General features: G+C 42.5%; 1 protein-coding gene across 4 annotated transcripts in view; it reads left to right on the top strand.

Moving 5' to 3' along the window:
• The window catches only part of P4HA2 (prolyl 4-hydroxylase subunit alpha 2), a 274,459-nt gene that overhangs the window by 197,822 nt on the left and 60,711 nt on the right, over positions 1-15,926 (top strand). For all 4 annotated transcript variants that reach the window (XM_069652510.1, XM_069652508.1, XM_069652512.1 and 1 more), the window contains exon 10: positions 14,515-14,614. In XM_069652510.1, coding sequence (XP_069508611.1) covers positions 14,515-14,614 — 100 coding nt within the window. The remainder of the gene's footprint in view (positions 1-14,514; positions 14,615-15,926) is intronic.

Raw genomic sequence — 15,926 nt, 5'->3', positions numbered from 1 at the left:
TTTTGAAGTGGTTGGTAATTCCTTTTGGTGTTACTCAACCGTGGTGTATATATGTTTATATTTATGGGGTTTGCCAGTAGTGTGTTGATTTTACTTCTTCCCTGCCTCTAATAAATAATATATTAATGTTCTTACCTTTGTGGACATCTTTTCCTAAACAGACCCTGAACTTGTTAACTGTACTTAACACCAAGCCTACCTCCTTCTGAGTGCAAGCCTATCTGCTCAACCACTAAACCATTGACAGTTTGGTCAAATATTTAAGTGCGAAACTATTTGCACCTTTTACCTTGGCTTCTCAGAACTACCCTAAACCAGAGCAGGTTTTGAAAAGTTCTCTTTAACTGCAGGCTTCATCCATAGGAATTTGGATGTTAAAGGTCTGTGCATAAAGGTAAACAATATCTTGTAATTCCTCTGTTTTTTCAGATTCAGGATGAGATTTTTCTGCAGTTTTCATCCTTGTGCTGCAAGGCTTCTGACACCGTTTTAATTCTCCAGAATGGTGTTGGGACCAGTCTGCAAAGAGAGCTTGTTGGGACATGTTCCCTAAAATATCACAGGATGTACTTTGGAATTAATCTGATAATTGATTTATCAACAGTGCTGATTGCTTTTAAGTTAAATTCGCGAATATACTGAGTCAGTTCAAAGATTTAAACATTGAGCTGATATGGTCGCATGGGGAAAAGTCAATCATTCTAGTTCTTTTGTTCATGGATAACTGAAGTTGTGAGGTGAACTTGTTGTTCGATTCCAGGAATACTGCATTGCAATGATCAAGTCTTGACAAGATTGGAGAGCTGACGAGTTCCACTTTATGCAGTATATCAACTGGGAAAATTTCTTTTTTTAAGATTGCCTTGTGCGAATTGTATCTTTTGAGAAATGGCTTTCAGTTGGGGAGTGCCTCCTGCTTTTGCTAGTCTTACCTTGGGCATGGTGAGGCAGCGTAGGTAGGGCGTCCTGGTTGGTCTGGACGATTGGGCTCTCGAGATTCTTTGAGAGGTAAGGGGAGCCGTGTTAAGGGAGGCATTAGTGGGCAATGGACAGGGTTTTGAAAATGAGACTTTCACGGATGGGAAACCAGTGGGCAGCTTTCCTAGAGGCTGAAATGTGTTCCTTTTTTGAGATATTCAAGGCTGCTCAGAGCCGTGGATGTTTCTGGAGTAGGTACCAGCAAAGGCGGCATTACAGTAGCCCAACCTCCATGGCAGGCTGCCCCTTCCCATTAGTGGCAGGCAGCGCAGCACCCCTTGTGCTTTAATCACATGGGGGACTGTGCTGTCTGCCTCCGAGCAGAGCAGGAGTGCATCCCCTGATACACATTTTTTGTTTGTCGTTGGGCCTTTTTGCCTGCACAACAAACGTAGAGCATATTTACGGGAGGTGGTGGCTGTTGTAAGACTGGTCCTGCGGCCTCCCATTGTTCTGCTTACCTCGTACACTTGCTGAGTGACGGCAGAGGATACCTTTCATGTTACCCTTGATGCACAGTACTGTGTGTCCAGGTTGAAGCAAAAAGTGTAAGTGAAACGTTATTGCGTGGGTAGACTAGCCTAAACTAAATGTAGGCCAGTCTATCCACTGTGACAAATCTTTGGATGTCGTCCCATCACCCCTGGGGGGAGCCCCTTCCCATGTGGCTAGGGAGGTGAGGCTGCTACCTAACAGTCCCCCTGGTGCTGGTACTCATTGGGAGGATCACATGGGTGAGAAGCCCCTCTGTGGGATTAGGGATGACAATCGGGAGAGAACATGTTATTGCCGCACATCCTATGACCCTAGACCCCCTTCTGACAGTTCTCCCCACTAGAGTCACCAACTCCTTTTCTCTTTTACCTTCATACCCTATGTACTTTGCGTAAGCAGTTCATGTAGAAAGTACTGAGACGAGCGAGATTCCTAGTGAGCTTCCACACCCAGACTCTTAGCACTGAGACGAGGAAGAGATGCAAAGGAATACCGAATCGCCATCGGAACCACTTTTACCGTTCTAGTGGTTCAGGAACCCTGATTGGCAAAAACCGGATAAAAACCAAAGGGACTTGAAAGAGCAGCAAGCCCTCTCTGGAGTAGTCACAAAAGCCAGGTAGAACCCGACGTGCAGACTGGTGCCGACCGGAACGCCAAGGAAAAGAGGGAAAGAGTATGAGGGTAGTCCAGTACGCAAGGCAGCACAACCCGTGACCATACTAAACCTCTGGCTACCCCAAAGACCCTGGAATGGTGGGAATCGGAGGCCACGCTAGCCCGGAACAGAGAAGGACTGTGGAACAGACGCAGAGCAGGGGGAAGGTCAGAGAAGGCGGCAGAGTCCCGTGAGCAAGCTCATTGATCCCCATGGAGCCAACAACTGTGCACCCTGCAGAAAGAGTAATGCAGGGAGTCGGGTAGGTAGTGGAGGCTCAAGCAAGTTTTGGCACAATTTGGAAAGCAGGGTCTGGGACCCAAATGCAAGTAAAGGAAAGCAAAGAAGTACATGGGGCTGTACTACGACTTGGCAGGAGAGTGAAACAAGCCTTGGGAAAACCAAATTGAGTTTGGATTTGCGAGCCTGGGACTTGAACCCAAATAAAGACTTGTTGAACAATCCTTTGAGCACTTGGCAGGTTAGTGAACCAAGCCTGTATTACTCACCACAGCATGGGAAGCTTGGAGACCATTCTTCCTCGTCGCAGTACCTGGTGAGAGGGAACCAGGTCTGCCCAGCAGGGTGAGGGACCCAATACAGCTTTGGAAACATCCAGGCTATTCTTTTTCCCTGCAGTGCTTGATAAGAGGGAACTAGGGCTGCCAACCAGGGTATGGGAGCCTAGAGAACTAGAAGCCTGTGACAATGATTTCCTAAGGAAAGTAGTTCCAAAGGGGGCCATAACCTTTTCAGTGGACATAGAACTCGGAGCCGTTTTGTTGTCAGATTATCTGAAGCTAAAGCACATTTTGCTATGGGTCTTGGGGTTCAACTCTTTCTGAGGAATGTGGCATGGACATTAGACAGTCTCCTTACTTAATCCTTCCACAGCCATGCTAAAGAGATTTTGTGACAGCAGCCACGTAAACTGTTCGAGTGGGTGCAAAAGTAGCTCTACATGGTTAGAATGTGCAGAGCACCTTTGGCACCACAGATAAAACAACAAATGCATTTGTACCTTATCCAAAGAACCTGCAGGCGCTTCTGGTGAAGTAGAAATGAATAGGTGACAAATGAGAAACGAAACAATGTTATCAAAAAGCATATATCAGTGTCTGATTCACTGTGGGCTTACTCTGCCATCTTCTGGTCTTTGGCTACATTTAACTTTTAATTTTGGCTATTAGGTGGCGCTGAAGTGCTACCTATAATGCCGAAACTATTGTCATTAAAATAAGAGCTTTAACATGAGAGCTTGAAACAGGGGCTTTGGATGCTGATTTGTTGTAATGCTTTTTAATGCAGGTTGGCATATGAGGATGGATACATGGTAGTTTGACTGTGCCCCACCCATTTAACTCACATTGCTAAGTGAAATGTATAGGAATTTCCTCCCATTCCCAACCATTTTCCTTCCAGCCACACCTCCTTTTGCACTTTTTGGCTCAATTTCTACTGTGAAGTAGATTTGTCAGGCATTTTTACTTTCAAAATGACAGCCGTTATCTGTTAATGTTTTTTTAAAGTTGTTTGATTTGATTGGTGCTCTTTAAATTATTAACTGCATTTTTTAGGTTCTTTCATATGTTAAAGTATTTGGTTTTCCAAATAAAGAAGTTTTTGTTAAAGATTCGTGTTTTATAAAATGGCTGTCAAATTGGCCATATACTGATTTTGTGGGTGGGGTTTCCAGTGTCTCGTGATGTAAACACGATGTGATTGGCTGCGCAGATAATGATGTTAGGAGGATGCCATTGGTTCTGCAGTCTGTGTTTCTGTACGGAGGACAGCCATTTCATTTCAGCATGGACGATTGGATCGAAATAGTTGGTACTGATTGGAAATGGATGAAACTAACGGAATGGATGGAGTGGATTGAGTGACCTAATGGATGGAGTGAATAGCATCAGATGACATTGATGAAACTGAACAGAGTGCACAGAACTGTTGCCATATATCTGCTATTCACGCTATATATCTGTATCCCCGTACATATCTGTATCCCATATATACCTGTATTGACCCTGTCACTATATATCCGTATGTCGCCAAGTATGTCCCTACCGTCCTGGCCACGTGCCTTGTCTCAGGTGCTCCTACTGATAACCACCATAATCACACCACTACGCTTACTCTCTACTACACACCATCACTCAACTAGAACACAGCTATACCCCTGATAATTTGGCCTAGCTGTTCACTTATGAATATTACCCCATGAACACCTCATCACCCTAATAAAACGCAGCTAGCTGAGCAGATTCCAGCCTAGCTGTTCATAGATTCCAGGCGCTATCGGACAGGGGCCACGCTGGGTCTCGTTCTATTCAAAGGCGCATCAAAAACGAATGCAATTTAAGTTTGATTCACAAAACGTATCATGCTTGTATTGCGTGTCCTGTGTGGCGGCCGCAGTTACACCTGGCACCTTTCCTCCTGTGTTCACCCTATTCACTCTTTCCCTTTGCCCTATTTGTTGCACCCTGTGCGCGTGCCCTTCGCCCCCTCATGTTTTCGTACCTTGTGCTTTCACATGCTAGGTGCATCCCATACTTTTGTATGTAGCATTCTGAGTGCTCACAGCATTCTCATTTAAAAACAAGCTTTTGCAAAGCCAACACGCTTCGCTTCTTTTTCTGTTATACCTGGATTTTATCTGATTGACGTATGGGTGGGTGTGCGGATGGGTGACTTGTCTCTGCTACGTGGGTTAGCTGTATGGCTCTGTGTGCGTCGATGGGTGAGTTGGTGGCTGGATGGATCTGTGTGTGTGTGCTTGTGTGGATGGTAAGATAAAATGGTGAATAAGTGGGATGTTGCAGATTCATCTGTGCTATATAGCGGTTCAGCAAAAATGCACATGCTCGTCTCATTGCTACAGCGAAGCTCCATACCACACCAGAACAGTGTTCAAATCAAACATTCGTTCATTTACTAATTCATCAGCCACACTCGCCCACAAACGCACTAAGCTGACTATTCTAACCTGTACTGGCATACCATGATCAAATACGCAGACACACAGATAGCTATTGTTTGATGTGACATTGTCATTTGCTATTATTTTTTTGGTTCAGAAAAGTATATGTGGTCTTGCACCATTATTCACCATAGGGCGGCATTCAGTGAATATTAATGCTGTCTCTGATGTAAAGATACCCTAGGAATATGATTCAGGACATGTAAGGGAGCTCTCCAATTGTCCATTGTCAGGTGTGAGAAACACCCCCATACCTGATTATTCTGTTCATTATGGGACGGGATTTCTTCTATTTATGATGGGGAAGATAGAACTACAAGTACCAGAATGTACGGAGCAACACATGAACTAAGTTGACGTCTCACGCAAGACTCTGGGCAACCTGTGAGGTTGGAAAAGCCTGGCATCTTAGGAAGCATCTGCTTAACCACACAGCAGCCAGTTATGCCACCCAAATGTTCTCTGAGCCTTATTAAGCGATCAGCTTTAGTATAAACATTATTACCCAAACAATGCAATAGATTATTAAAATAGTTTCTCAATCAATGCATAGAAATTCAAAATTGCAAGTATAAATGTGATGTGATGGGTTATTTATAACGCGCTTAATACCCAGAGGTTTCTAAGTGCAGACCCGGGAATCGAACGTGTGGTGCTCCGTGACGTCTTGCTTCCAAGGCGAGCGCGTTGCCCCTGACCTATCCTCCCGAGATACAATCTGTGTGTTATACAACTAATCCAGAAAAGTTTAGACTTCAGCATAGTACTATTTGTACAAACCTTCTCAAACATTGAATTTGCAATAAATCTAATGAATCACAATACTTGATTAAATGTACCTGCTTCACATAGGTTCAAATTGTGTTGATTTTTTTTTTGGAACCTGCATCAGCATATGCGAACTAGTATTGTAGGGGGCAGGTTCTTCACTTGCTGAATCCAATGGGGCTAGAATCCAAACTTGCTTTAGAGCAGCATTACTCATTAATTCCTGTGTAAATTTACCATCCAGGTGCAGCCTTATCCTCAGCGTGATCGGCTCTATATCCTGAGCTTATGGCCTCACGTGCCCCAAAGATGCTGTAAAGTAACACAATGTGGGCAATAGAGGAGGCCGAGCTTTTATACGATCATTCATTACCAAAAGGCTCACAGTCAAACCCTTGTCCATAGTACTTCTGCCACATCGAAAGCCTTTATGAAATGTGAGCAACATAGCATTACCAGAAACTTGCTATTGTAATTTACGTACCAAAAATGAAACTAAGATCTTGCCCATGAACTCTAACTAAGCAATGAGTTGAACTCCTAGGACCCTCAAGATGACACGTTTTAACAAGCATTGGCAATGCCAACAGTTTGTGGATTTGTATAGGCATGGGAAAGGCACTTGCCAATGACTGCCATAGTGGTATTAACTGGCCATTGATGTTACCAGGTGCAAGTACCTGGGCGTCTACTAGCAGTGGCCTAATACTTATCCACCAGCCAAAACTGTTGCCTTTACCAGTGCTTGTTTTTTTCTTTTTTCACTTTATTTAGATTTTAAGTGAGATAAGATAAACAATCAATGTATATGAAGACTTACAAAATATAGTCCCAATAGAGTTAAATACAATCAATTATATACATTGAAAATAATTTACCTCATCACCACCATATACAATGCACTCAGACAAGCAAAAGAAACACACTACAAGAAGATACTTCACAAACAAAGCAGGTGGATCATTAAGTGGACTTTTGGTATTTTGGTCTTCTGGCTCGAGGGGCGTAGAGAAGCCAGGATGGAGGTCTGACTGGCGCAACTTCAAGCCTTTCCTTTCCGGTAAGCACAGCGTGGAGTGGTCTATCACTTTGGCATTGAGTGCACTACCTTGTCCTAACTGTGACATGTCTATACCCAAACTACGGAGTGAAAGACTCCTGATTACTGAAAAGGGACTGGCGGCCCTCAAAGAAAGGGATGCAGGGAAAATGCCAGACCCGTTGGAAGCCAGTGCATTGACTAGCATGGAACCAACCCACCTGGACTGAGCGAATGGCGGGTGGGGGTGCCTACCCACAGGCACAACAAGCTCTGTCTCCGACACTTTTCTCAATTCGTGGGCAGACCACCTTTCAACGTTGCAACACAGACATTGGCTTCCACGCAAGTCCACAAAGTAACAACAAACTCATGCTCAACTAACACAGTAGGCACTAGGTTCAATCATTCCTCGACCCTGACTGTGGAGCTGGAAAAATAAGCCTACATTCCCCTGGTTCCATTAAGGCCATTAGCCAAGGATGAGCTGTTCATGGACGAAGTGCCGAGGACAGTGGAGGCCATAGTACATCTTGGTTCGCAGACAGCTCCTATGACAGCCTTGAATGAGTCTATGGTACTGGATGACTCTTTTGAAAGGCTGTGTGAAAACATTGAGTGGGTAACCAACAGAGGCTACAGGTCCAATGCATTGGGTACTAGACCATCTTACGATCCAACGGGCCTATTCCCAAGTCCCTTACCAGAACACTTGGGGAAATCCCATCTCGGGAAATCCAAAACCCATTCTTAAACAATCCATGAATAGGGACTTATTCACTCCCAGCAATACGGAAATGAGAAGGTACCTTAATTATGCCTCAAATGGACTCCTTTGTGCCAGCATCGATGTCGGCCCTGCATCTTATTTTAGAGTCCATCCTTAGGTTGTATGACAACATTAAGTACATTACTCAGGACAACGCCAGGAAGCTGGGAACGCTTGATTCTAATATGGTTTTACTACTGGAAGGATCAAAGTCCCGGGAGGATAGCTCAGCGGCAGCGTGCGCGTCTTGGAAGCAAGACGACACGAAGCAACAACAAGTTCGATCCCCGGGTCCGCGCTTAGAAACCTTTTGGGTGTTTAAGCGCGTTATAAATACGTAACTAAGAAAAAAAAAAAAAAAACCCAATTACGCAAGACAATTCCTGTAACAGCGCCTCGATGCCTGCGGGCTGTGTGAGCGCTTTATAAATGTGAAATAAATAAATAAAAGTACCCTCACTACGCTCCCTTACTGAAAACGGTACCTTTGGGGAGCCTTTCTCCCGAGTATGTGGTTGTTGATGTCACTTGGGAAGCGCCAGAAGGGCATGCCTTGGCACAATTTCCAACTACCTTTCTGGAACAAAGTGAGCCTCCGGATACCCAAACGGTCCTATTGGACTTTCAAAATGGGGAGGAATATTTAGTCCAAGCTGAGTGGGAAGGCCGAGAAGTCGACACGGACGTGGAGTTCCTGGCTACTGCTGACAAGGGGCAGCAGTAGAAAAAAAACAAAAACCTTCCGGCCCCTTACTTGAACAAGCAGAAAAAGGTCAAAAAATGTATAAGTGCACTATCAGACAGTGACACATTCAAGGAACTATCACGGGATAGTGGCAGTCAAGGACTCAGCACAAGAGCCTCAGCCGCACCATCCTACAATCCTGCCTGCTCCATTTGATAACTGAACGTCTCAAGTGGTGAGAGCTAAGAAGGCAGTATCCAAACAAAGCAATATAACATTTCTGGGGAAACCCTATTCCATCTAACTTGGCGCATGTGGGAACGGGTAACATGGTGTCGATGGCTCTGCAACTTTGCCTGATTCTCCTCATGATGCATCGGTTTCAACTTGGAGGGCTGTGCAGGTTCCAACACTCGCACCAGCCACAGAGCCTTCAACACCAGCCTCAGACCCACTGACGCGGATTCCTAGTGCTATTCGGTTGCATGATCCAACCAGGGAAGAGAAATTCCAGGGTACCGTCATGGGATGGGAATTGGTGTCACAGGGAGATACCCAACATTCTATGAACCGAGCACAAATGGGTATCTGAAATTCCTTCACTAGGTGCCTTGCTTGACCATGATGACAATGATGTCATTGTCCGAGTGATCTTCCCAAAATCAGGAACCAACAGATCTGTGTGCCACTTTAAGTGCGAATTTAATTGCACAATTAGTTTAGAAGGACCGTGACCTGCTGAGGGTGGATGAATACGATTTATTTGACCTTCCTGCTCCAGTGGAGTTGGCAGACTTTCTGTCTCCTGAAACTGCCACACCTAAATTGGATGTGCAGTCCTTGAGTTCTAATTCAGTGACGGGGTCTACCACGGTAGCCCTTCAGGACTGGTCCTGGTTGGAAGCTGCTGCTCAAATGTTTTCCCAAGTTAGGTTTTCAAATAATGTGTCCTCTAGGATGGGTGGGGGGGTGTAAAATTGTGTCATGGAATGTCTGCGGGTTCACAAACTTAACTAGGGGCTTACAAAGATATGTGGGAGATGCCACCATTCTTCTATTACAGTAGACTATGGCCATGAGTACCTTTTTGTGCTTGAGGGATTTTATACCTACTGTCAGGTGGCCACCAGGGGCAGCGGAGGCCACGCCAAGGGGGTTTGGCCATTGCAATTTTACTCTAGTGTGAAGGTTTCCCAATATTAAGATGACTTCAAACCATTAACACCTCCTGTAACGTTAATCGGGGCATCCAGCGAATCTCTATTCTCAATGGACATACAAGGAATGTTCACCTTCTCAAAGAAACGAGTTCGATCCGACCATGGTTCAGTGTCTGCCTCACTGTGGGCTCGCTCTGCCATCTTGTGGTCTTCAGCTGCATTGAATTTTTAAGGGAACATTATAGAAATGCCATTCTTAATTTTAAGCAAAGGCCACTTTAGACTGAATGCCGCTTCTTTTCTACTACTGATACCTTATGGGGTCCCGTAGATTAGCGTCATTTTATGGGGGGCATAAGTGCATTTGTTGCCGCGACAAAGGCCTTTTCCAAGTCATAAGACTGTATCAAAAGTGGCCCTTTTAATGTTAGTACGCCACTTTCATAATCCTGCAGGATATGGTGCCATTTAGATAAGTGCTGTTCTGCTTTAGAAGGACGTTTTTCTAAATGTGCACCCTCTTCAGAATCAGGCCATCAGTGTGGACTTAATCTCAGGCTATATATTTTTTTTGAACTCTGAACAGCTTAGATAATTTATGTAAAAGGGATGTGCCAAAAAAAGATTCCCTGGCTACGTTAGGTTGAAAAAACAAATGACCACCTTGGGAATGGGGGCGGGGTTTGAAAACTCAGGATTAATGAGTGCACATTCAAAACCTATACTCAAATACACTCACTATGTAACAAACACATGGAAGAGCAGGAGCTAATGAAGCTGAGGCTGCAAACCCACGTTTATTGTAAAGTGTATGATGACCTTTGAGCCTCTGTGATATGGGCCTTCTTTAATAACGAAACTCAGATTTAGTATTTTCCCGCTGAAAAAGCGAAACAAGTGGAGTAAATCAGAAAACGGTTGACGTAGTTGTAGATGCGACACAAGTGGCGGAAGACGTGACGCCTTCGATGTTTGTTTGCAGATTGTATAAATTAATTCGGAGAAAACCGTTCTTCGGATTTTAGGGGCAGAAATTTCACCCATTACCGACCTACCCTTCTATTCTCATTGATGTGTGAGGAATCGTCAGTATGCTACTCTTTAGAACAGCATCTACCGAATACTGTGGGAATAAGGAGAGGGCTCAGTTATATTCTTAAATATGTGTGATGCACTTTATCCATTTTAACTATTTGCTGTTTGTTTTATGAGTAATGAAGGTGAGTTTGTATTTTATTGTTTGCACAATATCAATATTTGCTTGAGGTTATGGTAATTTTATACAACGTTTATTAAGCGAATTGTAGTTTAATCCCAACGATTTTCTTATTTTGTATTTTTTGGATTGCTCTTTTATGCGGTGTTTTCACTCCGATATAAAGATGCAATTGAATTGAAATTGTAATCTATTTATTTGTACTAACTTGAATCCCAGTCTAACCTTACAACCAACATAAATGTCGTAAACCCGACATCCTACATCTTCTGCATCGGCAAGTTACCGCTCTACAAGGAAAAGTAATATGCTTAGACATTGGGCTCTACAAGGAAAAGTAATATAACAAGGAAAAGTAATATGCTTAGACATTGGGCTCTACAAGGAAAAGTAATATGCTTAGCCATTGGGCTCTACAAGGAAAAGTAATATGCTTAGCCATTGGGCTCTACAAGGAAAAGTAATATGCTTAGCCATTGGGCTCTACAAGGAAAAGTAATATGCTTAGACATTGGGCTCTACAAGGAAAAGTAATATAACAAGGAAAAGTAATATGCTTAGCCATTGGGCTCTACAAGGAAAAGTAATATGCTTAGCCATTGGGCTCTACAAGGAAAAGTAATATGCTTAGCCATTGGGCTCTACAAGGAAAAGTAATATGCTTAGCCATTGGGCTCTACAAGGAAAAGTAATATGCTTAGCCATTGGGCTCTACAAGGAAAAGTAATATGCTTAGACATTGGGCTCTACAAGGAAAAGTAATATAACAAGGAAAAGTAATATGCTTAGCCATTGGGCTCTACAAGGAAAAGTAATATGCTTAGCCATTGGGCTCTACAAGGAAAAGTAATATGCTTAGCCATTGGGCTCTACAAGGAAAAGTAATATGCTTAGCCATTGGGCTCTACAAGGAAAAGTAATATGCTTAGACATTGGGCTCTACAAGGAAAAGTAATATGCTTAGACATTGATATTTTAACTCCTGTAGAAGTATCTAAATATTTGCTTTATATAATTATTCCAAAAATACTGTACGATTTATATATTTTATTTAATAGTTGTATTAAGTGCACCCTGGCCTAAAGGCGCTGATGCTGTACTCTTATAAAATACATATTGCAAGCACATGTGGAAATAATTTGATTCTTTGCGTTAGTATTTTATGGAATTATCACAGAGTAAAATACAAAAAAATACCCTGAAAACCCCCAAAAATAAAAACATTAGAAAAAGATGACCGTGAAAATAACTATCTATATCTTTGGGTCAAAAGAAAGTTTGAAAGAAGTGCAAAACTCTACTGTGTGGAACTAAGTGATGCGGAAACGGGGACATAATTCCACACTAGAGGAGTAGGAGCTGCAAAAAAATATTTTGTAAAGTCACATGGATGGCAAAGATAAGTTCCTGGCTTTTAGTCGGACGATGCAAACTTGAAATCTCCATTTTAGCTGCCAGATAGGGGGGTTTGCCTAAAAACAACAAACCAACTTGAAAGTGCTGCAGCAGATGTAGAGTGTTCAAAAGTTGATGGGGAGCAAATGGAGAGATTTCTCTGTGGGTGGGATGTGATTCAATTTCTGTTAACATCGAAATCAGTGTCCCTGTAAAGTGAAGTATTACTTTCAAAGGTGCCAGTGGGAAAGCAGATCAGCCAACCAAAATAGCATTGCCCCCAGTTAAACCAGAGAACACAAGAGCAAGAAAGATAAGGGCGCTGACAATTGAAAAACACAAGATGAAGAGACAGAATAAATATGTAATTTAAAGTTGAGATTAGAATCCAAAATGTAACCCATTTATTTGGCAAAGGATTCCAGGGTTGAAACGTTACCCCAAAGTGGCAAAAGCCACTCCTGAATAAGTGGAGCAGAAGACGTGAACAAAAATCCAGTTTTTGTGGGATTAAAGTTTCAAGGAAAGTAAAGACAGCGGAATGTATTCTGTTACCACAAAGAAGGAACCATACAAAAAAAGACAGTTTGACATTTAATGAACAACAGTAACTGAGTTACATGTCAATAAAATAGAATATAATTGACCATTTAAAAATGTCAGTATTCAGTTTAAAGGGAATAGTTGTTTACCTACTTTGTAAATAAAATTGCAGGCAACACATGATTGACATGTTTTGATCAGGCTCTACCTCAATCGATGGGTTCCATGTGAAGTTTTCCACAAAAAAGACTGTCGTGTTTAACTGTTGCTGGGAAAAGGCTACAGCGAAATCCCGTAATTGTCCCCTGCATTCCATGTAATGGAAGCAGGGGACAGCCCTGCAGCTCCCAAACCCATTATAGATTCAAAGGGAGCACGGGACTCGGCAGCAACCCTTGCTCCCCTTTCAACAAATATAATGTGACTCCGCGAGTTACTGCAGCCTTTTCCCAATGGCCTTTTGTCATGACTGCCTTTTTGCAGGGACATGTTCACTGTACACCAATAGATGTTACTCTCCCATGTTAAAAGATGCGTTATTATTTGCACGTTCATGTTGCAATAGAAGTAAACCAGTATTACCTCTCTCCCAGGTCCTGGTCTACTTATAAGACTATTTGGAACTACATCCTTTACTAGGTGTATCGTAGACTAGACCTTATAGGGCGAGGTAAGACACTATTGTCAACACAGACTTCTGCTATGCCACTGAGGAAGATTCCATAACCTAAAAGGGGGTGCAAACATGTCTAGTTAGGTCTTACTGTAGTTAAGAAATCAGATGTTTGTTATTTGCTATTGACTTGTTTTTTTGATTTGTTAAATGTTGTACTATACTTTCACCTTGGTGGTTTATGATGTTGAGATGTTTTAATTTCTTTAACGTACATCACACATGAATTGATCATGTGACATAATTCAATAATTTCATATTCATATATGAATGAGTTCTGGTCTTAATATGGGGATTATATATTTTACTCTACGACAGGAGACGCATGTCTAGTCTCCCTGTTGACCTGGCTGATTACACGCTCATTGACTGAGTATCTAGGTATGAGATTACAATACATCGCCCATTTCAACTCTTCAGTAGAATTCGTTTACCTTCTGGTTGGTTATGTTTAAAGGAAGCATTAACTAATGAAAGCCAGAGAGTTATGATGATAGAGGGAATCATTAAATGGACAATTCCATAATACCATTTTATAGGCAGAGCAAGGTGTTGGCTTTGGCGATTATTGAATTTAACACACTTGATTGTACATATATGTGGTGATGGGGCGGGGGGGGGGGGTTATTGGTTTCTTTTTATTCAGTCAATATTGTTTTCATAATTAAGATGTCTTTAGTTTTATGTAAAATGGCCTGTTCTATGCTTGCTACTTCTCCCTTTCCTTCACACGTAATACATTGATATTCATCTTCATTGTTTGCCCTGTCTCATTAGGGTGTCATTATTTTTGGTTACATATTATATACTTAGCATATTCTTTTCTGTACTCTTGTTTTTTTTTAAATAAATCTAATAAAAGTAAGATCAAGTTAGCCCTGCTTTTGACTTACTATGGTGCTCTAACAAGCTAAAGGGTCTCGTTGGCTTGTAGTAAAGCAATCAACATGTAGAGATAATGCTCCTAACCATCCACTGATTCTTCCTTAAAGCGGAGCGCGTTCTCAGGAAGTCATTGTTAAAGTTGGATAACTGTCGCGGGGGGAAAGTTTTTCTGTGTTTCTGAATGAGCTGTAGAATGAATGCAGACACTGAGATGAACACAATGCCTTCCCGTAGTAGTTGTACAGCTTTTCTCTCCCTTTCATTTAGTGCCTGGTTGGAGGAGTATGATGACCCTGTCATTGCTAAAGTGAACCAAAGAATGCAAGCTATTACAGGATTAAATGTTCAAACGGCCGAGCTACTACAGGTACTAAACATTTAATTATCCAGAGTATTTTGCAAAAAACACTGTATGGGTTATATCAGCTAAGAAATTGTGGTCGTATGTCTCAACCATCTTATGTCTTTAGGGAAAATGTGTTCACAAGTAGGACACTGGATGTTCAGTTTAATGTTCAGTCAATTTAGAAGGAAATGTAAGTGTAGAAATTTGTATCAGAGCAGCCTCTTTCTATACCTCACAGCTCAAACACCAAAGGAATAGAATGAGTGAAGCAGTGAATGGGAGGCGCCATGGAAATCAGAATTGGACATGGCCCTTTGGAGTCAGTAATATAATAAAGGATTTTGATTATTTAACTGATATTCTATAGTGCTCTTTCTCCAAATTACCCGTCTAGTACTGATGAAATGAAACTCTGAACTTCATACTTCTAGGATGTCTTGCATTGCCTCCAGATTCTCCTATGGCTATCACTTGAATAATGATTCAAAATGTACGCACAATCTAATAATGCCCTTTCCTCAAGAAACCTCTGATACTTATCTTCTTTAATATATTGTGGTCCCCAAACTGCCATCTATTATGAAGCAGTTTTTGTCCCTCTCATCTTTCCACTAGTGTTTGCACATTTCTGTCCCCTAATGTTACCTTTCAGTTTGGAAGGAACTTCCCTTCCCATATTGTACAACCCTTATGGTATAACTTTAATTCAACACAAAAAGGTGATTGCTGGAAGGTTTTGAATTAATCATAACCACGGGCATAGCACTGGGCAACCCCCCAGAGCATCGTTTTTCAGCCTGCCAAACCATTACAGAAGGGGAAAAACCATATGCAAATGAGGCTTGGTCCTACCCCAAAAAGGGGTAGTCCAGCCCGAACTGCTAGGTCACATCCCTTCTGCACGAGACCATAAGCATCCTTGGACATGTTTCAGCCTTGGGCATCATCAGTGAGGAGTAGCTTGGGTCTCTAGGCCAGGCAGACTCGGGACCCACGTCTGGGCATACCCGTCCCACTCAGGGTGACTTTAGCAAAACAAAAAGGTGATGGCTGGAAGAAGGTTTTGAATTAATCATAACCACCGGCATAGCTCTGGGCAACCCTCCAGACCATAGTTTGTCACCCTGCCAAGCCATTACAGAAGGGGAAAAACCATATGCAAATCAGGCTTGGTCCTACACCAAAAGGGGCATTTCTCTTCTGTGAAAGGATGGTGAGCTAAAGACTCTGGTTGAGACTCGGGATATAGGCTGATAGTAGAGAAACTCCCAGAACCCCCCTTGTTTTTGCATAACTTTAATTTACCTGTCCCGACAACCCTTATGGTATAACT

Source organism: Ambystoma mexicanum, chromosome 3p, assembly GCF_040938575.1.
Source record: "Ambystoma mexicanum isolate Mex_15411 chromosome 3p, UKY_AmexF1_1, whole genome shotgun sequence".
NCBI classification, from domain to species: Eukaryota; Metazoa; Chordata; class Amphibia; order Caudata; family Ambystomatidae; genus Ambystoma; species Ambystoma mexicanum.
The sequence above is the reverse complement of the archived record's forward strand: the minus strand, read 5'-3'. Positions and strand labels throughout refer to the sequence as shown.